The 24884-nt window shown below is 41.6% G+C and overlaps 2 protein-coding genes across 6 annotated transcripts in view; one reads left to right on the top strand and one right to left on the bottom strand.

Moving 5' to 3' along the window:
* hltf (helicase-like transcription factor) overlaps positions 1-12089 on the top strand; it is a 28786-nt gene extending 16697 nt beyond the window's left edge. Inside the window, exons 7-23 of one of the 2 annotated variants that reach the window (XM_034195573.1) lie at positions 825-899; positions 976-1036; positions 1160-1249; positions 1342-1389; positions 1621-1728; positions 1871-1956; positions 2234-2377; positions 2578-2710; positions 2912-3047; positions 3390-3569; positions 6204-6319; positions 6895-7076; positions 7223-7345; positions 8236-8348; positions 9908-10088; positions 10204-10284; positions 11148-12089. In XM_034195573.1, the coding sequence (XP_034051464.1) occupies positions 825-899; positions 976-1036; positions 1160-1249; positions 1342-1389; positions 1621-1728; positions 1871-1956; positions 2234-2377; positions 2578-2710; positions 2912-3047; positions 3390-3569; positions 6204-6319; positions 6895-7076; positions 7223-7345; positions 8236-8348; positions 9908-10088; positions 10204-10284; positions 11148-11291 (2001 nt within the window). In that variant the 3' untranslated portion in view covers positions 11292-12089. Of the gene's footprint in view, positions 1-824; positions 900-975; positions 1037-1159; positions 1250-1341; positions 1390-1620; positions 1729-1864; positions 1957-2233; positions 2378-2577; positions 2711-2911; positions 3048-3389; positions 3570-6203; positions 6320-6894; positions 7077-7222; positions 7346-8235; positions 8349-9907; positions 10089-10203; positions 10285-11147 lie in introns of both variants that reach the window. The other variant, XM_034195572.1, reaches the window with a different exon arrangement.
* Positions 12090-12541: 452 nt separating this feature from the next.
* LOC117532260 (glycogenin-1-like) overlaps positions 12542-24884 on the bottom strand; it is a 21613-nt gene continuing 9270 nt past the window's right edge. For 2 of the 4 annotated variants that reach the window (XM_034195577.1, XM_034195578.1), the window contains exons 5-9: positions 23007-23133; positions 20594-20831; positions 16942-17007; positions 15716-15754; positions 12542-13216 (exon numbers count right to left, since the gene is read on the bottom strand). In XM_034195577.1, coding sequence (XP_034051468.1) covers positions 13043-13216; positions 15716-15754; positions 16942-17007; positions 20594-20831; positions 23007-23133 — 644 coding nt within the window. In that variant the 3' untranslated portion in view covers positions 12542-13042. The remainder of the gene's footprint in view (positions 13217-15715; positions 15755-16941; positions 17008-20593; positions 20832-23006; positions 23134-24884) is intronic. The other 2 variants (XM_034195579.1, XM_034195580.1) reach the window with 1 other exon arrangement.

The following is a 24884-nucleotide window of genomic DNA, read 5'->3' as shown; positions in this document are numbered from 1 at the left end:
GCATACTCACCGGACATGTCACCCATTGAGCATGTTTGGGATGCTCTGGACCGGCGTATACGACAGCGTGTACCAGTTCCTGCCAATATCCAGCAACTTCACACAGCCATTGAAGAGGAGTGGACCAACATTCCACAGGCCACAATTGACAACCTGATCAACTCTATGCGAAGGAGATGTGTTGCACTGCATGAGGCAAATGATGGTCACACCAGATACTGACTGGTATCCCCCCCAATAAAACAAAACTGCACCTTTCAGAGTGGCCTTTTATTGTGGACAGTCTAAGGCACACCTGTGCACTAATCATGGTGTCTAATCAGCATCTTGATATGGCACACCTGTGAGGTTGGATGGATTATCTCAGCAAAGGAGAAGTGCTCACTATCACAGATTTAGACTGGTTTGTGAACAATATTTGAGGGAAATGGTGATTCTGTGTATGTGGAAAAAGTTTTAGATCTTTGAGTTCATATCATACAAAATGGGAGCAAAACCAAAAGTGGTGCGTTTATATTTTTGTTGAGTGTATATATATATATATATATATATATATATATATATATATATATATATATATATAAAATATCAGCTTTTGCCATGTAGCTTGGTGTCGCCACAGCACATCTCAGTATGAATCTGCACTGTGTCAAACTATGATTAGTAAATGATGTCTGTGTTAAAAAGAGTTGTGCGTAGTGTTGTGAGATGCCTTCCATTATGTGGTGCTATACATACAACTGAATTAAGACACCCCCATAACCCACCTTCATCCTTGATGGTACATACGGTAGCAAACACTTGTGTGGGTTTGTTTATTTAAGGGGAAAACTCTGACAACCATCGCTCTGATTCTCACCAACTTCCACAAAGGAGAGCATCTGCCTGTGGAGAAATGTGTAAGTTCATCCGTTAAGTAGTATTTCAGTGTAAGATGACTTGTGGAAAGTGTTGAGTATATGTGCCTGTGTGCAGGAGGATCAGTCGTCCCATCTGAAAGCCATTACAAATCAACAGACGTCCTCCAAAGTGAAAGGTACCTCTTTGCTGTCACTTTGACAGATCTTTATTTCAGACTTTTTGTTTGCCTGCTGTTCAGTTTCCGACACGAGTGTGTTGGAACCTACGTGCACTCACATATCTGGAGTTCTTGTTTCAGAAAGCAGCGGGGGCAGTCAAGCAGGAGTGATCGACACGACAGCAGATCCTCTTTGCTCAGAGGATGTGACACTGAACCAGTCTCAGAGTGGTGAGCGCTGCAGATCAGCTCAAACCAAATGTTGATAACGTTTCTGCTTCTCTCTGTAACACATTTTTGTTACACGAGTTTTCCTCTTTTAGGTGAAGCGAAAGGAAAGGGGAAAGCCGCCAAACGAAAGCCCAGCAAAGGTGTGCATGTCAGATACATATTAGTTTGCTGTTGTTGAAAGTGCAATCAGAGATATTCAACCCCCAGTTTTGGAAAAATAAGACAAGGCTGCGAGAAAGTGCTGTTTTTAGTTGAATAGTAGAAATTCAGCTTATTACGGTATTTATCAAGAGTGTTAAATAAGGAGACACTTCTCAAAACGTTCAGTAAATTGGTTTATAATTTAAATTTTGTTGGTTGTGATTATGAAGATCCCATTCTGCTGGAGGATCTTGACTTCGGTGTGGCGCTGAGTGGATCAACATCTGATAAGGGCGCAAAGAAGAAGAAAACTACCAAGAAAACAACTTCTGAATTGAGTGAGTTCCAAAAGTGTTTCACCTGACATGTTGCATTGGTTTAACGTTGAATCAGGTGAAAGCAACTTGACAATTGTTTTTTATTAGTAGTATTAATAATTAATTCAGTCATTCATTCATTTATTTATTTTTGCAGGTGTAGAAACTTCTGTTCCTGAAAGTGAGGAAGAATTGTCAGCGAGAGCGACTCTCATTATTTGCCCACTGTCTGTGCTCAGCAACTGGCTGGTTGGAACATACGCATGCATGCACATGCACATGACAGCATGGCTTCATCATTATATTTTGTGTGTGTGTGTAGAGTGTGGGGGTGAGATAAAATGCCTCTTGTCTGCTTGTTATTTTCTAAAAACTTTTCATTTTGAATCAATCCCATACCGGACAATTTAAAAACCTTTTGTCTCTTTCCCACGTTTGACTCTAATTGTTTGTTTTTTCTTGTTTAGCACCAGGTATCTTCTCTTCACTAACATATCTCTTGGTTGTTCCCTTTGCATGGGTGCAGGACCAGTTTGAGCAGCATGTTCATCCTAACGTGAAGCTAAATGTTTATCTGTATTATGGATCGGAACGCAACCGGAGTCAGAAGTTCTTGTCGTCTCAGGATGTTGTGATCACCACCTACAACGTCGTCTCGGCCGACTTTAGTGTGAGTGGAGCCGGAGTAAAGTTACAAATTTTGTTCAGTAGTGCTTTATCTGCTGTAGATGCTGAAATTGCTTTACAGTGATGCATCACATTCACACACAATGTTTGCAAACACAATGTTTGCAGTCGCAACCCAGTGCTTCTAAGGAAATGGCATCATGCTAAAGCCCCCTGTAATAAATGTCCCTGTTGTCCTTTCAGAATAAGAGTCCCCTCCATGGGGTCAGTTGGCTGAGGGTTGTGCTGGATGAAGGACACATAATAAGAAACCCCACAGCTCTTATGAGTAAAGCTGTACTCGACTTGAAAGCTCAGCGTCGCTGGATTCTTTCAGGTATGATCTGATGTTAGTGCGCTCAAGTGTGCACGCACAGTGTGTAATACGTAAATGCGTAGATGAACTCTGCTGTAATTTGACACATACTTATGTCACAATTCATATTTTTTGGGGTGTAAATGTCAGCAGGTTGGTTTTATTTGAAGTCCTGCAGGGGCTGTGCGTCGATATTATTGTGTTGCGTTTGTGGCCCTTAAGGCACACCGATCCAGAACCACGTGAAGGACCTGTGGATGCTGCTGGCCTTTCTGCGTGTAAAGCCCTTTGATGTGAAGGAGTGGTGGAACAGAGTGATCCAGAGACCTGTTACACAAGGAGACAGAACCGGTCTGCAGTGAGTGGATGCCGTGTAACACCTGCAGTACAGCAGTAACACTCCAGAGGGCGGTATTCACAGTGGCTCACAGATGATAACGTCCAAATATCATGTGTTGATCATTTTAGACATTATCAATCCTACGGGTGAATCCATATCATACTTTCCTAAAGCATAGAGGTCAGTCCTCATAATATAAACCAGAACCACGTTCTTTTTCCATATAATTACATTTTTATAAAGGTGGTATTTGATCTTTTTTTCCTCATGTCATTTAAAGGTTACAGTGTTCTAAGAGATGTGAACGTAGTATTCATTGAAAATGGAGTTGTTGTTAAATCTACTCACTGCTCTGTGCAGGACTCTCCAGACACTGGTAAACTGCATCACCTTACGACGAACCAAGAACAGCAAGGTGAACGGGCGCCCGCTTGTGTCTCTTCCTGAGAAAGTGGTTTGTGTGGAGCAGGTGGAGCTGACACAACAGGAGAGAGAGGAGTACGAGCTTGCCCGCAACGAGGGAAGAAACACCATCGGCAGGTGTGTGTTAAATTCTATATTCCAACACTTACCTGATCAGGGCTGCGGTGTGGTCATGTTCAAGTAAGATAGTCCAGATTTTTTTTCTTACTAGCATGTCCATGAAACCCCCATAGTGATCATCAGATGCATAAATCACCAGACCATCTTTTCACTCTTGAGAGTATCCCTGCACCAACTGTGTTCTCATTATTGTGGTCGCTACTCAGAAGTTATTAAACTGATATGAACTGATGAAAAAAGGCCAGAATAGTTTCACTTTCAGGATCATAGCTCTTAACCCAAGAAATGCTGGAGTAACTCCAACATTACTGACAGCATACTGGCTTGTCAGTTTATCCTGTACGACATTGTTCTGAGTTAGGGACGGGTATTGATAAGATTTTCTTTATATCGATACCATTATCAATTCCGCTTATTGATCCGATTCCTTATCGTTACCTCTTGTGAATTTTCTGTGTACTAAAAGTAGGCTTTACAGGTTTTCTATGTCAACAACATTTTATTGAGTCTTAAAGTAAATAAATGTGAAATTGGTCACTTGATCCTTAATAAACATAGACAGACATAATAAACTCTACATGGTGGATTCTTGATCTCTGGACATAAATAGAAATAAACAAAATCTGTAGTTTTTGTCAAAAGCATTTTCTTTGACATTGTTAGCATGAATGTCTTTTCATACATCTAAGCTGAGCTCTTGCAGCCGGCTGTGCTGCACATCAGCATCAGTTTAATTCATAAAGAATGCAGGACGTCTCTTTTTGGGAGGGGGAAAAAAAATGTTTTAGTCAATTGTAGTTTGTCTGTATCACAGCGTTTGGAAAAAGGTGTCATTTTATTTAAAGCGGCAATTCGTTTTGAAGTTAATTCCGACCGGACTCTGCCTCAGCAGAGAGCGGCGCAGCATTTGGAGCTGTGCCAACGGAACAGAGGACGATTCTTGTTTCTTGACTGCAACAAGAGTCCCAGTTAGTGACTTTAATCCACACAAAAGTGACTCATGATTGACATATTTTAATGGCTTTGAGAGGGGTTAAGAAGCAGACTTGTCGCTTCTGAAGAGCAGCGACTCAAAGAACCCACAAGCCAGCGGATTGAAGGTTTGCTTCATTAGTTCACGCTTCAAAGTGGTGTTGCGCTGCAGAAGCTGTTGATTACTGAGCCGCTGCAGGGTCTGCAATCAACGTAGAGAAATGATCATTTTCCCGACAAACACCCTCAAAAACAACAGCCGCTCTGAAGGACCGATAAGGGAATCGTTAAGCAAAAAGGTTATTGATGTCGGTGGATCAAATCAATTCTTAACGATACCCGAAAAGAGCCGGTGTCCCGTCGAGATGAGGTGCGTGGCGCTACTGCGCATGCGTGCGCATGTGCACATCGCTCTACCGCGGACTTGAAGACGTCACCTGTCGAGATGAGATGCCTCGCGCAACTGCACATGGGGAGTTTTTTTTATTTTTTATTTATTAATTGTATTCAGTGTATTTATAGCCTAGTAAGTAAAACATTTTCTGTATTTTACGTTAGGAGCATAAATGTATGTATATTTTGCCTGTCGAAATAAGTTAACTCCAGGTTAAAAATACTTATCGTTTTATAGTGAGTAGATTTTATACATTACTATGTTCGGATGAAAAATTTATACATTTACTTGCCCATCAAAATAACCGAACTTCATCAAGTAATTTTTTCAGTGCACACATATGCAGTTACGCGAGGAACCTCATCTCGACAGACTTATTTGTCGAGCGGAGGTGCCACGCACCTCATCTCAACAGAACACCGGTTCTTGATACCCAACCCTATTCTCAGTCATGAACAAGATGTTGAACTCCTTCATTTGATGGAAGGGCACATGTGCATATGTAACCCTAACTCATCTCTCTGAAAGCACATGTTGTGTAGAATGGTATAATATCTATATTTAAAAATATAAAAATTTCACACAATGCAAAATTTCCCTCTGCTGTTGACTCCCTATCTGTACCAACAGTTTTTCCTTTGCTGGATTACTTTTTATACCCCATATCCTGTGGGTCACAGACCTCTTCATGAGATTAGGTGTGAAGTTTTTGGCAAAATTAAGGCCAAAAAAGTGATTTCTTGGAACTGGATAACAGACGTGATGTTTCAATGGTTTTCAATCATTGAAGCTGTTTTAAAAAAATCCAATTTAGCATATATATATGACCTCTTTCCCAGACATGTAGACTCTAGTGTACAGTGTTAATTATTTAATGTTACTGTTGTGATGTCAAAAAGATGGTCTGCAGATCATTTACTGCACACGTCATACGTGAATAAATAGGCACCAGCTGTATTTCTAGAGGGGCGTGGCAGCTGGGATGCAAGACATGCGTCTGGGACACTTCCTTTATGCAGGTGTTCTGCAAGGTGCAAGTTAACACATCAGCTGAAATGAAAATCAACACACAGTAGTGCCACCACATGCGCGCACGCACGCATTCACACATTCATCTGGTGTGTTTGGGGCCTCACTCAGCAGCTTATAAAGTAGTTGGTGACATTTCAACAGGATGTGCAACTCTTAAATTCACCGTGTCACAGTGGTGATGTTCAGCTTTTCACAGTTCTCTATAAAAATATTGTGTGTGTGTGTGTGTGTAGATATGTTAGTGAAGGCACGGTGTTGAGGAATTACGCTGACGTTCTGGCCATCCTGATGCGGCTCCGTCAGCACTGCTGCCACCCCAACCTACTGGCAAAGATCTCTTCAGACTTGGGTAAATTTTGTCATCAAGCTTTCTTTCTAATCATGAGAAGGAAACGTTGTGAATCGCTGAGCATGAAGCATTGTCACTTTTTAAATGGATATTTCAGTAATTAGTGCTGTTGCTTGTCCCATTGCTGCTGTCTTCAGAAATCAGAAGTGGACTAACTTAACGGCCACATTTTACTAAAACATCTGCACTCAAGATTTATCTTAAAAATTAATTTGAGATTTGTCCTACAGTTTTTACCCTCTTCTGCAGTTTGCATTGTAACACCTCCTATTTGGTCCAGATATGTGCAAACAAAATCTATTCCCATATCCATGTAAATTTTGTTTGTCCTTATTCTGTGATATTTTGGTATACGTTTTTTGTTTGTTTGGTTGTTTTTTTGTTGTTGGTGTTTTGGCATATCACGTCAGAATCAGGATTTATTGTTATCAATAACAGTGAATGGAAGGTTAAAATGAGAATATTTGTCTGTGCTACAAGTATTACCGCACTACTGTACTACATACCATAATATTCACTGATCTAATTTAATATATTAAAAAAATAATAATAAATATTTCTCCATCTGTCTGTAGGTAATGTGAACACGCCAGCTGAGTTGCGAGAGCGCCTGATCGAGAAGCTGCGGCTCGTGCTGGCCAGCGGTTCAGATGAGGAGTGTCCCGTGTGCCTGGACTCGGTCCGTTTCCCCGTCATTACACACTGTGCCCACGTGTACTGCCGCCCCTGCGTCGCCAAGGTCATCAGCACTTCGGAGGTACTCAAGTTTTCATGTGGTAAATCCCTCAAAGGGCAGGTTTCTGCTACAAACACACTTTAAAAGAAACATGAGCAGCACAGTCTTTCAGTGTGTGTGTGTGTGTGTGTGTTTTTTTTTTTTTTTTTTTTTTTGCACATGCATAGGAGACAGCGCGATGCCCCCTCTGTCGAAGTGAGATAAAGACCACTGAGCTGGTGGAGTTTCCAGAGGATCAAATGGAGGAAGACAGCGGTTCAGACTTGGGGACATGGCGGACAAGCTCAAAGGTTGACGTTGCATAATGAGGCTGGAAAAAGCAATTACTTCAAAAACATGTTGACCATGATTTTCCCAAAAACTGTAGTCTTTAAACCTTAAGCCCAGTTTATGCTACTCCATATCCTCAACTCTGTAGCCACGCAGAGCCCTCTGCATTGTTGCAAACCGCCTCTGAGCCCCTCACTGTAGACATGGATGACGGAGACCACACAGGCTGTGATTGGTCATCATTTCCAGAAACTCACTTTTCCTGTTTCACAGTCAGCGACCTTCATGGGGATTAGTATGCCAACCTTCACGAAAACGCACCCCCGACTGTTCTGGCGGTGAATTGCATCGCGACACACACCAACTACGACCGAGAATTTCAAAGGGTTCATGACTGTGTCGTAGCGATTGTTTGGCCACGGAGTTATGGAGTAGTAAAAGCATAAAAAGGCCTTCAAGGTAATGTGCTCAAACTGCAGGGAGGAAGACATCCTGGTGCAGATTGCATCATGAAAAGTATTCTCTTGAAATATTTTAATACATGTTCATCAAATGTCAGTTAATGTACGGAGTGTATTCAACTTTTGTTTTATTTTTATCATCTGTTGTCCAGAAACAATCAAATTTCAGGGGAGGTTTTTTGGGAGGGGGGCATTTTGAAACTGAAAAATTGTTGCCTTTTTGTCAATTCCACACTTATTGTGGGATCCTTCAAACATCTCATGCATTTAAAATTATTTGAATGGAAAAAATTAGGTTTACGTGTTTTTTGTTTTGTTTTTTTTTAACTCTGTTAATTAATTTGTTGTACACCTGAGCCACTTGTTAAATCCCACCGTAGTTTCACAGTGATCTGACTTCATCATACACATTTTTGTTCATTCTGTGAAATGTCTTTTTGCCTCGGCAGGTGGACGCGCTTTTGGGAAACCTTGTCAGGCTGAGATCTGAAGACAGCAGCATTAAGTCTTTGGTTGTGTCTCAGTTTACACGCTTCCTCACCTTACTGGAAACGCCGCTCAGGTATGACAGACACATTCAGCATTCTGGTGTGTCAGTGTTGTTTTGATTTAGAAACAGGCAGCGCCATCTAGTGGCCACTTACCAACTTTTTACTAATGCCTGGTTCACATGGCAAGATAATTAGACCGATATCAGACCTGATCTTCCCCTTCCGACAATCTTAATGATGCCCCAGTTATCGTGATGATGCTAAAGATAATCTTCTGATATTCCTGCCGTGTGTGGTGTGTTAAGAGCGCTCTGATCTGCTCTGAAGGATGTCAGGAGCGCTGCGATCGCAAATCTGGGATATCCAACATGTTAGATTGTCTTGGCCCAATATTGCAGCGTGTGGTGCCCCCTGAGCACAAACGAGCACGCAGCCTGCTGAATGTGACGTACAGCCAATCAGAAAGTAAGATGACGGGCACACAGACGGAAATCTAAAATCAAAACAGCTGTCATGGCGCACCAGAAAGTCTGGTGGTCGCGCTGTCCCCACTCATTTAAAGAACACCTTTTGTTTTTGTAATTTTTTTTCCTCTGTTGTAAATAGTCCACAAACTATTGTTTACTCTGAAGTCATGTTTAATCTCAAGAGATTTTGTGAGATTTCCTGTCTGGCCTGGGAATTTTCATGTGTGAAATCTGTTTGTGTGTGGTGTGTTGTCCTTACCGTGTGGTTGTACACCGCACATTGTATGACCAAATCTGTTAGATCTATGTTTTTTTGTTTTGTTTTTTTATCTCTGTGTGTGGCCTCTCAGGTTTTGGAAACCTAGATATACCAGTAATAGTAAAATCTTGCCGTGTGAACCAGGCTTAAAGCCCTGATGGAAGAAGTAGAAGGCCTGTTAGTGCCGGTGTCGCCAACTGAACAGTCCCCCTAAAAATCAGTCTCCCCCCGATGACGCGGTTCACGGATTAACACCTCATTTCTGCTTCAAACTGCACTCCAGTCATCATCTATCTCAGTGATATCTGAAGCTTTTGTACAACAATCATTTCATCATAAAAGGCGGCGGAAGCGATCAGAGCGCCACAGCTAAATGAGGTGCTGGCTGATGCGTTCACTGTGCGTCGGTCAGTTCAAAGCGTCACGGAATTTTGTCGTGTTTCTGCTTAAAACAGCCTTGTTTCTGTTTAAAACTTTCGAATTATTTAAGACATTTTATCTTCATCATCTGATGGTTAATAGTCCCATTAATCCATTTGATTGCTTTGGGTGAAGAGACTCCGTCTCAGATGCGCTGCTGTGGTCTGAAATGACGCATGCGCAGATGCAAATGGCAGACTGTTTTTTAGGGGCGGCCCGTTCAGTCTGCAACACCGGTGCTCACCCCTAGATATTTTAGCTTGAAGTGGATGAGTGTCTACGACTCCCCCTTCAACAAGAGGAGGCCAGTCCATCACAAGTTACTTCCCCCAATCACAATCATGTGTTTTCTTCATGGCTGGGGATTAAACCCACATCTGCATATTGGTCGACAAATTCATCTTATCCCCTTATCTCCCTGTTCTGGTGGAAGAGTTACAAAAAACTTTCTGTTGACATTTTTGGGCCATGTCCTCTCTCTTAGAGAGCACGGTTTCAGTTTTGTGCGTTTGGACGGCACATTGAGCCAGAAGAAGCGTGCCCAGGTCATCCAGGAGTTCCAGTGCACTGCAGCAGACAGCCCCAGGATCATGCTTCTGTCACTCAAAGCTGGAGGGGTTGGGCTGAACTTGACCGCAGCCTCCCGCGTTTTCCTCATGGACCCAGTGAGCTCATATAGTGGAGCAGGAACCGAACGGGTTCAAGAACAGCCAACTATAGATTTAGTTTTACAGCATTTTGTAAATGTATGTACTAACTGCAACTGTGCAAATGTTTTAGGCATGGAATCCCGCTACTGAGGAACAGTGTATTGATCGCTGCCATCGCTTGGGCCAGACAAGAAAGGTTGTTGTTACTAAGGTCAGAAAACCTACCAATGAATATGTATTTATGATAATTTATCTGCAGTAATACCGAATGAATTCTGTATTGATGGTAAGAATCTACCACACTTAAAGCTACAGCGTGTAGGATTTAGGGCCATCTAGTGGTAAGGCTGCAGATTGTATATGCTGTCACTGGTCACGTTTCCCATTCATGAGGATTTGTGCTCTGTTGTAGTCAGCAATATCTGTGACACTCCATTTCATAAAAATTGGGTTTCTTAAACTAGCCTGCACTAGCAACCAGTAAACAGTGCATGTAAAAGCACCACATTCGACACAAGTACTCCTTAGGCATTACTCTTGGAACAAAAATGGACCGGCTACTTGAATTTTCAATAGGCAGCCAGGTAGGGCCAATTGAAGAATTACACAGGGGTCAAAATTTAAACAATCCTCCAATCATTTTGAAAACTACACCACATTTGTCTGAACATAAATATTCCAAAAATGTATAGTTTGGCCTATCTGTGACAGAATGTTATGGGTTAAAAAGAGCAAGAATGGTGATAAATAATTGTTTACCAAAATTGAAGCAACTTTTAACAGTTGACCCCTGTACAAACTGAAATTGACCTTTGTCACCATTCTTGCTCTTTTTACCATGTAGACATTAACTATTGTAAACACATGGACTCATTGTTGCATGTACAAATATCCAGTAATTAACCTGTGGTTATGATCGACTGCATTTCTGATAATGGAAAAACACTAGCTTTAATAAAGTGCAGTGAGACTAAAACATGATTAAAGTGCTCATTTGAAGGCTTCAGCTGTTTTAACTGCAACATTATAGCTGTGTGTGTATTTATTTATTTTTGCTTGCTTGTGTTGCTGCAGTTCATCGTGAAGGATTCGGTGGAAGAGAATATGGTGAAGATCCAGAGGCAGAAGCAGGATCTGGTGGAGAAGGCTTTTGGCTCCACAAACACTGACAGGAAAAGTTCTCGCATTGATGACATCAAAGCTCTGCTGGAGTTGTAGACTAACACGAAAACCAGCTTTACACAAACATTCTGCATATTTCTTATCAAATGTTTTTTTTTTTTTTCTCAGTGGCATGTTCATTGTTCTATTTAAACCTACAGTGTGTAGGATTTAGGGGGAAATGGGGTATAGCAGAATCGTAACCAGCTGTTCATTAGTGTTTAACTGCCACAGTGAACCAATGCTTCCATTAGTTTAGGGTGAGCCCTTACTATCTACATGAGAGCGGGCTGCCATCATGAGAGAGTAACCCAAAGTAGACATACTTAGGCATTTGCATTGTGAGCATGAAGACTGGGCAAAAAAATAAAACTAGCCATCAGTGGTTGCTCGCCTATGCACTGTCTACTATTTGCTTGTGCAAGATAAGTTTGAGAACCTTCACTTTTGTAAAACAGAGGAGCATACATAATTATCACAAGATAATTGCAAGGAAGCATGAAATCTTGTCTGCAAAGAAGCAAAACTGTTAAGTGTGGCATAATGTAATCTGCAACCTCACCACCAGGTGACACCAAATCTGACACACTAGGTTTTGCAATAGATTTAACCTTATTCATCTGCAAGATTTTAAGTTTGATTTTAGATACTTTGCCCGTAAGGTATCAAATACATGATCTATTGTAGGAATGTGCCTCTTAGTCATTGTCAGTAAGCAAAATTAAGAATTGTCAGGCTTCATATATATATATTCTGATTTCTTCATCTTGCACAACTTGAGTATCTGAGAAGATTTGCAAATATTGTAAGTAGTTTTTACATAATGTGCAGCTCAAATCTGTGAAAGTTAAAGGTGTTTTTTTTTCTGTTCTTTATTGTAGAGTCAGCAGGGAGGGACAGTTAAAAGCTGGGACCAGAAAGGATCAGTGTTCACTGACACCACTGTTACATTCTGTTGCTCACAGCGCTTTGTTTCCTCAACCACACTAGCTTCTGTTGGCGGCATGTTGAGTGCATTATTGTGAATTAACGATGGTAGCTCTGTTGTGTACACAGGAAGGAAGGGGTGGGTCTTAACAATTGCAGTACTAATACTATGATTACAGTAAGCTTTTCTTTTTTTAACTAAGCACCAATAATACAGCTTGTAACATAACAGACAGGAAGTGATGAAAACAAGTAATGGCACAAAAAAAGTGGCTCTGAAGAAGACCAGTGCAAATCAACTTTCACACGGGGGGGGGGGGGTAGTGGTGCAAAAGCACGGCTGGCAGAGATGGTGTGTTCATCCCACCACACACAAATGCCACACTGACATTGCACTTTAGGAAGTAGGTAAAAACACTTCAATACTGTCCCACATTTTCACTACTGAGCCATGCAAATACAACACGTGACCTAAATCACCACAACACAGAGCGCACTGGCGAGCGCCCGAGACACAATGAGCTGGGAACACTGGTGGATAAGCTGTGACTGGCTAAGGAGGCCGTGGTAAAGCAGGAGCCACTGGGTTAGCTGCACATGTGCTTCAGAGTGGTTAAGTCAACCTGTTACTTCCTGTCAGACCCTTTAGTCTTCTGCTGAGTGCACAGTGAGAACATTGAGGATTGCAGGGATTTGTGTTGCACTCATACATCAATTCACAAACAGTCCGACAGGACGCAGTGAGACTAAAAGTTGCAGAGGTCTTCAATCTCATGCGCATCAAGGTTCCGCGATTGGTCTTGTGGAGGTAAAAATCTGCACCGGGCCTTCTGCCCTCTTCCACGGGCGCTCTCTGGCTCTCCAACCGCTTCCCCGTGTAGCTACTTTAGAAAGGAGTCAAGTTTGCGTTCAATATTTTCAAAGGAGTCATCACCCATGTAGTCAATCTGGCCCGCTTCCCAGCGCAGCTTCCTCTCCTCAGAGGAGACCTTCACGATGGGAGAGCCGGAGGAAGGAGAAGTCAGCTGCTCCTTCACATCCTCTTCAAGTTTAATCTGCATGACAAAAGAGAGAACAAAGACGTGAATAGAAGCAGAACAATACTTTTATGGAACATTTTCCCTGACAACTCAGCTTGCCCTTGCAAAAGAGGGTGTGTCGAGTCCATTTGTCTCCCAAACAACAGGCAAGATTTAAAATGCTGGAATCAGTTTATGGTAATTTAATGATACTAAACAGTATCTGCTCAGTGTACAGGTACAGTGCATCTGGAAAGTATTCACAGAGCTTCACTTCCACATTTATGTTGCAGCCTTATTCCAAAATGGAGTAAATTTTTTTTCCTCCTCAAACTTCTACATACAACACCCCATAATGACAACATGAAAAGTTTTTGAAATTTTTGCAAATTTATAAAAAAAAAAAAAAAAAAGAAATCGCATGTACAAAAAGTATTTACACCCTTTTCTCAACACTTTGCTGATGCACCTTTGGCAGCAATTACAGCCTTAAGTCTTATTGAATGTGATGCCACAAGCTTGGTGTGCCTATCTTTGGCCAGTTTTGTCCATTCCTCTTTGCAGCACCTCTCAAGCTCCATCAGGTTGGATGGGGAGTGTCGATGCACAGCCATTTTCAGATCTCTCCAGAGATGTTCAATCAGATTCAGGTCTGAGCTCTGGCTGGACCACTCAAGGACATGCACAGAGTTGTCCTGAAGCCACTCCTTTGATATCTTGGCTGTGTGCTTAGGGTCACTGTCCCGCTGAAAGATGAACCGTCACCCCAGTCTGAGGTCAAGAGTGCTCAGGAGCAGGTTTTCATCCAGGATGTCTCTGTACATTGCTGCATTTATCTTTCCCACAATCCTGACTAGTCTCCCAGTTCCTGTCACTGAAAAACATCCCCGAAGCATGTTGCTGCCACTATCATGCTTCACTGTTGGGATGGTGCCTGGTTTCCTCTAAACATGATGACTGGCATTCACCTCAAAGAGTTTAATCTTTGTCTTAGCAGACCAGAGAATTTTGTTTCTCATGGGCTGAGAGTCCTTCAGGTGTCTTTTGGCAAACTCCAGGTGTACTGTCATGTGCCTTTTACTAAGGAGTGGCTTCTGTCTGGCCACTCTATCATATAGGCCTGATTGTGGATTGTTGCAGATGGTTGTCCTTCTGGAATGTTCTCCTCTCGCTACAGAGGAATGCTGGAGCTCTGACAGAGTGACCATCGGATTTTTTGCCACCTCCCTGACTAAGGCACTTTTCCCCTGATCACTCAGTTTAGATGGGTGACCAGCTCTAGGAAGAGTCCTGGTGGATCCAAACGTCTTCCATTTATGGATGATGGAGGCCACTGTACTCATTGGGACCGTCAAAACAGCAGGAATGTTTCTGTACTCTTCCCCAGATTTGTGCCTCTAGACAATCCTGTCTCAGAGGTCTACAGACAGATCCTTTGACTTCATGCTTGGTTTGTGTTCTGACATGCACTGTCAACTGGGACCTTATATGGAGACAGGTGTGTCTTTCCAAATCATGTCCAATCAACTGAATTTACCCCAGATGGACTCCAATTAAGCTGTAGAAACATCTCAAGGATGATCAGTGGAAACAGGGGGCACCTGAGCTCAATTCTGAGCTTCATGGCAAAGGCTGTGAATAATTAGGTACATGTGATTTCTTAGATTTAATTTAATCAAATTAATTAATTTTTAAATTTGTAAAAACAATTTAAAATAGAAAACTTGATTCATATTGTCATTATGGAGTATTTTGTGAATTTTGAGGGGAAAAAAATGAATCAACTTCCATTTTGGAATAAGGCTGTAACATAAAATGTGGAAAATGTGAATTGTTGTGAATACTTAAGTACACTGCTATTGTGGTTAGTAGTTTTGGATTTTTTTTTTAATCTACAAGTGGTGCTAAGATTAGATAAGAGAAAAATGTCAGACCGGGCCCCTGGAGCAGGACTTTCTCAGAGAAGCCAGGATGTAAGCCTGTGTCAACCTGTTAGTGCGGCACACCGGCACAGCTGCTGGCATGAGTGCCAAAGACAGGTTTGACAAGATTGTAATGTACATGTATCCACATACAAATAATTTCCTTCGGGATAAATGAAGTTCTTTCTTATTCTTACACACACATACACACACACACACACAGTATAGTTACTTCCTCTCGTCATATTTCTCTACATACTAGCTGTTACAAAATATGACACAGCAGCTTCCTGTTTTTCTGACAGCGTAGCCTGCTGACACATTTCACCTGATGATGAACCGTGACACTGAGTGTACAAATACCAGAGGCAACAGGCCCAATTGTTGGAAACGGCATGGAGGAATGTGGGAAACAAGCTTCACACAATACAAAGCTAATCATGTCCTTTGACCTGGCGGACTTTCTTGGTGCATGTGTGTAAGTGGGTGGGGGTGGGATACATGAGTTTATTGCGTGGTTGTGCTGGACATATGATCCAGCTCAAAAACTTTCTGAAATAAAGTAACAGTTAAAAAAAAACATAAAAAACCCCACAGCATACAAAGTACTTACTGGAAGGATGAGTACCTCGACTTCAGGTGTTTGGTGAATCTGTCAAATCATACAATTAATTGTATCCCAATCTGATACGGCAATATATCAGCTGAATTAAAACTGCACATATCTTAGAAAAAAAAAAGAAAGATGAAATAAAGTTTATTTTAGACACCTACCACAGCATATTGGAATTGAAAGCAAGTTATGTGACACTGAAGTGCAGACTTGCAGCTTTGACATAATATTTACACCAACATGAAGTAAACCAAGTATGATTTACAGCAGTTTGTGGTTGTTATTTTTAATGGGGTCAAGATTATTTGTACAATAACATGTCTAACAGTTTCATGGCAACGTGTACATTATTCATTCCATCATTATTGCAATGAGATTATAAAATGTCCAGAGCTGGTTTTAAGTCTTACATCCTTTGAGGCCTGTAAATCAGTCCCTGAAGACTATAGTGTCAGACAAGCACTGCTAAGTCTGTGCAGAGTAGGCTATCCTCACAAAGTGCATGAAGAAAAGTAGTGAGGGAAGCCACCAAAGCCACCACTATAAAGAACTTGCATTTCATCGTCTTTTTGTGAAGCAACTGCCAAAAGTATGTAGTTTATCCCCAAACAGCGACTGAAGCTTGAAATTCCAAGTTGTCATGAGGATCTTTGTGGCTTTCCTCACTAGTGCCCATTGTGCAGTCAGTTTCTGAGAATACCCAGCTCTAGGCAGATTTACCAATCTGTGCTACTTTGTATATATTTCCAACACATCCCATGATTTGAATGTAATTTAAAAAAAAGTCTGCACTATAATATAAAATTCATTATGCTTTCAAATGTAATAAGCTGTGATGGTTAAAGAACTTTTTCTCTGCCCAGCTACTGTTCGATATATTCTTACACAACATGGACATGCTCGTGGACTGAGAAATACCAAAAGGTCCAAAACACCATGAGAACAAGTGTGGAAAGCAGAAAACCTTCTCCTGGAAAGGAAAAACCCCTTTGCAACTTGGCCAGATCAAGAACACCCTCCAAGAGGTAGCAGTATGTGTGAAAGTAAATAAGAGAAAAACTTCACCACTGCAAGTCAGTACCATAATAAACAAATTTGCCACAAGATGTTGACCATTAAAGCCTCAAAGAAAAAAAAGCAGCAACATTTAATGGAAAGATGATAAAGGGGGGGGGGGGGGGGACAGTTTGTGCCTCAGTGATAAGTACAATTTTTCACGCTCATACCGTTATTTGATTTGAAACACCGTTCCTTGTGGCATCTTTTTCAGAGGAAGTGTGAATGCTCACCACCTGCTCAGTGCGTGACATAAAACTGTCAGTTAAAAGTGCACCTTCCAAAGAGAACAAGAAAGTTTCCCGTAAGTACAGACGTTAAAGTAGTCAGATCATTTGAATTATTCAACATGAAAATTCAGTAAGGTATGTCTTCTATAATATATTCCAATTCTAAAGTATAACTCTACTAGTGTATACCAAGGTATATCTAAAAAAAGAAAAGTAGAATAGAAGAGTAGAGTAGAGCCACGTAGGTGCCTGGTCTTGAGAACCAGGGAGGGTAGGTTGAAAAGCTTTTTTATCCCCTGGGAACTCTCCCTACTCACCCAAGTGGCTCAAGAAATTGGACATCATGTATATAAGTGATATTTACACAATAATGGTAATAAACAACATATACAAGAAATATAGTACTGCATAATGTTATAGGAGTTAGCTTCTAAAACCTACAGTAGTGTTTAGAATAATAGTAGTGCTATGTGACTAAAAAGATTAATCCAGGTTTTGAGTATATTTCTTATTGTTACATGGGAAACAAGGTACCAGTAGATTCTCACAAATCCAACAAGACCAAGCATTCATGATATGCACACTCTTAAGGTTATGAAACTGGGCTATTAATAAAAAAAAAAGTAGAAAAGGGGGTGTTCACAACAATAGTAGTGTGACATTCAGTCAGTGAGTTCATCAATTTTGTGGAACAAACAGGTGTGAATCAGGTGTTCCCTATTTAAGGATGAAGCCAGCACCTGTTGAACATGCTTTTCTCTTTGAAAGCCTGAGGAAAATGGGACGTTCAAGACATTGTTCAGAAGAACAGCGTAGTTTGATTAAAAAGTTGATTGGAGAGGGAAAAACTTATACGCAGGTGCAAAAAATTATAGGCTGTTCATCTACAATGATCTCCAATGCTTTAAAATGGACCAAAAAAAAAAAAAAACCAGAGACAAATGGAAGAAAACGGAAAACAACCATCAAAATGGATAGAAGAATAACCAGAATGACAAAGGCTCACCCATTGATCAGCTCCAGGATGATCAAAGACAGTCTGGAGTTACCTGTAAGTGCTGTGACAGTTAGAAGACGCCTGTGTGAAGCTACACTCAACAAAAATATAAACGCAACACTTTTGGTTTTGCTCCCATTTTGTATAAGATGAACTCAAAGATCTAAAACTTTTTCTTACATACACAATATCACCATTTCCCTCAAATACTGTTCACAAACCAGTCTAAATCTGTGATAGTGAGCACTTCTCCTTTGCTGAGATAATCCATCCCACCTCACAGGTGTGCCATATCAAGATGCTGATTATACACCATGATTAGTGCACAGGTGTGCCTTAGACTGTCCACAATAAAAGGCCACTCTGAAAGGTGCAGTTTTGTTTTATTGTGGGGGGGGGGGATACCAGTCAGTATCTGGTGTGACCACCATTTGCCTCATGCAGTGCAACACATCTCCTTCGCATAGAGTTGATCAGGTTGTCAATTGTGGCCTGTGGAATGTTGGTCCACTCCTCTTCAATGGTTGTGAGAAGTTGCTGGATATTGGCAGGAACTGGTACACGCTGTCGTATACGCCGGTCCAGAGCATCCCAAACATGCTCAATGGGTGACATGTCCGGTGAGTATGCCGACCATGCAAGAACTGGGACATTTTCAGCTTCCAAGAATTGTGTACAGATCCTTGCAACATGGGGCCGTGCATTATCCTGCTGCAACATGAGGTGATGTTCTTGGATGTATGGCACAACAATGGGCCTCAGAATCTCGTCACTGTATCTCTGTGCATTCAAAATGCCATCAATAAAATGCACCTGCGTTCTTCGTCCATAACAGATGCCTGCCCATACCATAACCCCACCGCCACCATGGGCCACTCGATCCACAACATTGACATCAAAAAACCACTCACCCACACAACGCCACACACGCTGTCTGCCATCTGCCCTGGACAGTGTGAACCGGGATTCATCCGTGAAGAGAACACCTCTCCAACGTGCCAAACGCCAGCGAATGTGAGCATTTGCCCACTCAAGTCGGTTACGACGACGAACCGGAGTCAGGTCGAGACCCCGATGAGGACGACGAGCATGCAGATGAGCTTCCCTGAGACGGTTTCTGACAGTTTGTGCAGAAATTCTTTGGTGATGCAAACCGATTGTTTCAGCAACTGTCCGAGTGGCTGGTCTCAGACGATCTTGGAGGTGAACATGCTGGATGTGGAGGTCCTAGGCTGGTGTGGTTACACGTGGTCTGCGGTTATGAGGCTGGTTGGATGTACTGCCAAATTCTCTGAAACGCCTTTGGAGACGGCTTATGGTAGAGAAATGAACATTCAATACACGAGTAACAGCTCTGGTTGACATTCCTGCTGTCAGCATGCCAATTGCACGCTCCCTCAAATCTTGCGACATCTGTGGCATTGTGCTGTGTGATAAAACTGCACCTTTCAGAGTGGCCTTTTATTGTGGACAGTCTAAGGCACACCTGTGCACTAATCATGGTGTCTAATCAGCATCTTGGTATGGCACACCTGTGAGGTGGGATGGATTATCTCAGCAAAGGAGAAGTGCTCACTATCACAGATTTAGACTTGTTTGTGAACAATATTTGAGGGAAATGGTGATATTGTGTATGTGGAAAAAGTTTTAGATCTTTGAGTTCATCTCATACAAAATGGGAGCAAAACCAAAAGTGTTGCGTTTATATTTTTGTTGAGTGTAATTTATTTGCAAGAATCCCCCGCAAAGTCCCTCTGTTAAATAAAAGACGTGCAGAAGAGGTTACAACTTGCCAAAGAACACATCAACTGGCCTAAAGAGAAATGGAGGAATATTTTGTGGACTGATGAGAGTAAAATTGTTCTTTTTGGGTCCAAGGGCCGCATACAGTTTGTGAGACGACCCCCAAACTCTGAATTCAAGCCACACTTCACAGTGAAGACAGTGAAGCATGGTGGTGCAAGCATCATGATATGAGCATGTTTCTCTTACTATGGTGTTGGGCCTATATATTGCATACCAGGTATCATGGATCAGTTTGGATATGTCAAAATACTTGAAGAGGTCATGTTGCCTTATGCTGAAGAGGACATGCCCTTGAAATGGGTGCTTCAACAAGACAATGACCCCAAGCACACTAGTAAACCAGCAAAAACTTGGTTCCAAACCAACAAAATTAATGCCTCACAGATGTGAAGAAATCACAAAAAAACTGTGGTTATACAACTAAATACTAGTTTAGTGATTCACAGGATTGCTAAAAAAGCAGTTTGAACATAACAGTTTTGAGTTTGTAGCGTCAACAGCAGATGCTACTATTATTGTGAACACCCCCTTTTCTACTTTTTTTTTTTTTTTAACTAATAGCCCAATTTCATAGCCTTAAGAGTGTGCATATCATGAATGCTTGGTCTTGTTGGATTTGTGAGAATCTACTGGTACCTTGTTTCCCATGTAACAATAAGAAATATACTCAAAACCTGGATTAATCTTTTTAGTCACATAGCACTACTATTATTCTGAACACTACTGTAAATATTCATATTTAGGTTTTGAAATGCGCACCTTCCTTCATACAGATATGCCCAAACTTACATCCACGTTCTCCTCCACAAAGCCACTATCACACGGTGTGTCACCGAAGGCCTGCTGCAGTGAAGGAAGCACAGATTTGGAATAGAGCTGCCACCACATGAGCCAATAGTCGGGGTGCGGCTGGCTTAGGTCACCGGACAAAGATTGACCTTTGACCTCCACCGTGTGCACATCATGGGAGTGGCTCCACGGTTTCACGTTGCCTAGGAAGTGGACCACCTTGGCGTTCTTTCCGTACCTGTTTATGAAGTGCAGAAAAGGGGGAGGGGGAGTCAAACATACAACTGTGCTCTTGAAAATTTACTCATCTAGACAGTTGATGAAGTATCATTCAAGTCACTGACAACTAGCATACAGCTATTGATGCTTTGGCTCACCACAACTTGTATATATAGTATTAACAAATATCTGAAGAATAAAGCTACAATACCAACACAGTTTATAACTATATGGTTGCTACTGTACACTGGGAGATGATACTCATGATTTGAAGAGGCACAGGCAGTGTTCTGAAAATGACTAGAACAGGATAGTCTCCACCCGCCACTGCCCAGAAATCCCTGACTGTTCAGTACATGATGGTGGATGACATCAAATCACTAGTGGTTTTAGAGTCTAGTGTGAGAACCCTGTAAACACAACTTGGAATGTCAAAGGTTTCTTCTCAGTGGGTGATGTGTCTACTGCCGTCTGACCAAAAAGATTCCAGGCTTGTCTTGTCAACTGAGAACCTTCAGCATTTTGTAGCCAATCCAGGCAATTTTATTTAACTGAACATCTTTTAGCCCAGCACCAGTGTGAAATCCATGACTTTAAAACAGAAAGAAATAACTCACTGAATTACCTTCAGCCTCTTATTCGGGATCAGGTCCCGGGAACAACGGGTCCAGCAAGGGGATGAGGGATACTGAGACGTTCTTAGGCCAGTGTGGACGTATTATCTCTCCACCTAGTCCTGGGTCTTTCCCGGGGTATCCTCCCAGCTGGACGTGCCTGGAACACCTCCCTAGGGAGGCACCCAGGGGGCATCCTTACCAGATGCCTGAACCACCTCAGCTGGCTCCTTTCAACAGGAAGGAGTAGTGGCTCTACTCAAAGCTCCTCACAGATGGCCAAGCTTCTCATCTCATCTCTGAAACATGCACTTATCTCTTCCAGACTGGACTATTTCAATGCTTTATTTTCTTGTTTACTGCAGTCCAGTTTTAGTGGTCCTTCAACTGGTTCAAAATGCTGCTGCCAGACATTTGACATGCAGCAGAAAGTTTGATCATATTACGCCCATTCTGGCATCCCTTCATTGGCTTCCTGTCTCTGCAAGATCGGATTTTAAGGTTCTGTTACTGACCTATAAAATTGTTCACGGACTGGCACTTCTCTACCTGGCGGACCTGGTTAAGCCCTACGTACTGGCTCAGGCCCTGCATTCGCAGGGTATAGGACTTCTTTGTGTTCCCAGGTTGAATAAACTGCTGCTGTGGTCCAAAATGACGCATGCGCAGATACAAAAGGTGGGTAAAATTTTAGGGGCGGACTGTTCAGTCTGCGACACTGGATCACCTCCAAAATTTAATGGATTTTTCTATGCCCTACTATCTATCTATGGTGAAAATTTCATCAAAATCTGTACAGTAGTTTTGATGTAATCCTGCTAACAGTCAGACAGACAAATAAATAGACGCCAATGATTTCATTATGTTGTTAACAAACATAATAACTCTTGAGTTGAAGAGGTTTTAAGCTATAAAGTTATGCATAATTTGGGGCTTGGTCACTGAGTCACAGGTAGCGTGTTCAGGTAGCAGACTCCAGATTGCTGACTGAATAATTTGGCTTGGTGTACGGTTAATTGTCCTAGTGGATCACCTAAGAAATCTTTGCTCCAGTATTTCCAGTGAGTGAAATTTCTTATGTTAATGCAGTTAGCAGTGCATTAGTCAGTGTCGTAGTTTAGCTAGTTTTAGCTCCACTCTAACCCCAACACTCCATGGTGAGGCAATAAGCAGGTCAAAATTCTAATAACCACACTCAAGTCATCCATCACAAAACTCACCACCCAATCCCAAGATATGCTTTAATCAAACACCCAGACAAAGGTTAGTCTGTTGGCTTTAGTTTGTTCAGTAACTGTGACATGAGGTTGTGTTTAAGCTTCATTTGTCTTGCCCAGTTACACAGGGTCTTGCTCAGGTTCCACCTCTTCACCTGTTTATGACATGGGCAGAGTAAGCTCTGCTAAGCTAGTACAGCCACGGCATGGCTGTCCATGGGTTAAATAGTAAATAGAAAAAAATATGACTGGTCTGTTAAATTTTAAACATTTTAAATATGACCATATGGACACCACTGAACTAAGCAATCAGCACACCAAATCTGGTGTAGATAGGATGAATGAATATAAACGTGTACTGACTGTCGAAACGCTGGCAGGTAGGAGTAGATGGCAACACTGCTGAGGTTATAGATGAAGGGGAGGTGTTTGGAAATGTCCGCTGTTGCCCATGTGTTAAAGAAACTGTTGAGAACCCCCTGGTCACCACCTGCAGTACAACAATAATACTAATTAAAAAATTCTGTCAAAAGCTGAATAAAGTCAAAAATGTTTGATGTATCTCACTATAATTTGAGCAGGTCATTTGGCCAACTTTCACCAAACTTGATATGTAGATGATTGTCAACAGCAGAATGAACCTTATAGGGTTTGTTTTGGCAAATATCAAAGTCATTGGGGTCAAAGGTCAAAAAAAATTTAATCCCCCCCCCCAACTCTGATGCTCATCAAACTTAGCACATGCATAGGTGAGTTCTGGAATTGCCCAGGTGAGATCAAATTTAGCAAAGATCAATCGTTGCAATCTAACAGATTACTGTAGCCGTTACTGTCATCATGTCCATGAGTACAGTTACCTGGTAACATTTAAAAATGAAAGGCAGCTGTGGTGAAAAAGTAACTGGTTTTGTTAAAACATTTTGTAGACTTGTTGACCTCTTTTGGTTGTTGAATTCCAAACAACAAACTGTGCCTGAACTGTCACAACACACAGGCACGCACACACACACATATGTATAAATAGAAACTGAACAGAGGTGTCGACAAGCCTGTGAATGAGTGGTGAACACACGAAATGACATAACTTGTGTTGAAATGACGCACGTGAACAGATGGAAATTGATGTCAGTGTGGACTGGACACTGACTATGAGCGGGGAGGTGGGGGGGGGGGGGGGGTTGAGCTGGCTCGAAGGGCAAATCATGATTCAAATCATTTTGCATGGGCTTGCAGAGGAGGGCTGCAGCAGCCTGGAGATCAGGTTTATAATTTAACTCTATTAATCAATGGGTTCTTCAGCTGCTAAGATATCGTAAGGACGCCTGAACTGACTTTGATCAAACCTGGCAGGTACAGTGGGTCTACGGATAGAAAGATGTGGCAAGATTTTGGTTAGGATTGCTTATAGGTCAACGTCAAATTTCTGGCCCCATGCTGATGTAGGGGAAAATGGCTACTTTTATGGAAATGACTTCAAATATTTTATGATTAGTGATCTTCACTGTTTTAGAAGGCCAGGTAACATTATGTCTATATGCAGATACATTTAGGGAGTGACAAAATGTCTAAGCAGGGTCTGATAACCCTCTCCAGGTGACGATTTCTGCAGCATATTTGAGTTTCTACATCAACCGACTCTTCAATAAAAAGGCTACACCATGTCCGATTCCTCTGTGAGCCTACAGGCTGCAGTAAAAGAGGAAAAACGACCTGCCAGTGAGCTGGTTAAGGTCAACATGTATGTGACCATAGTAACTGACTTGGTGTTAAAGTGAATTTGCTTTTGAAACTCAGCGTTTCCTTCAACTGTGCATAAAATACAGTTCTTGGAAAGAAAGACTCTTTTGGCCTACAGCACAAGGTGGTGTAATGGACGAACAGATCAGGCAGTGACAGCGATTGTTAATGTCTACTCATGGATGTTTCTTTTGTTTTATAGTCATTTTGTTTTATAGTCATTTTGTTTTGTACATTTTTTTCCCCATTTAAAAAAAAAAAATTCACAACCATTTAACTTTACAATAATGTAATTGTGCGCATGCAAGTGGAAAGCAATCCTACAGGAAACCACAAAGAATTTATATATATATATATATATATATATATATACATACATACACACACAAGACTTTCCTTGCTGTGATGAGTGTTTTTTTTTTTTTTTTATGAAAATTTTTATTGGCATTCAGCAGTCTCACACACACAAAACATTTTCAAGTGATATATGTACATAATACCCTT

Source organism: Thalassophryne amazonica, chromosome 19, assembly GCF_902500255.1.
Source record: "Thalassophryne amazonica chromosome 19, fThaAma1.1, whole genome shotgun sequence".
NCBI classification, from domain to species: domain Eukaryota; kingdom Metazoa; phylum Chordata; class Actinopteri; order Batrachoidiformes; family Batrachoididae; genus Thalassophryne; species Thalassophryne amazonica.
Note: the sequence above shows the minus strand (reverse complement) of the source record. Positions and strands in the feature narration are given on the sequence as shown.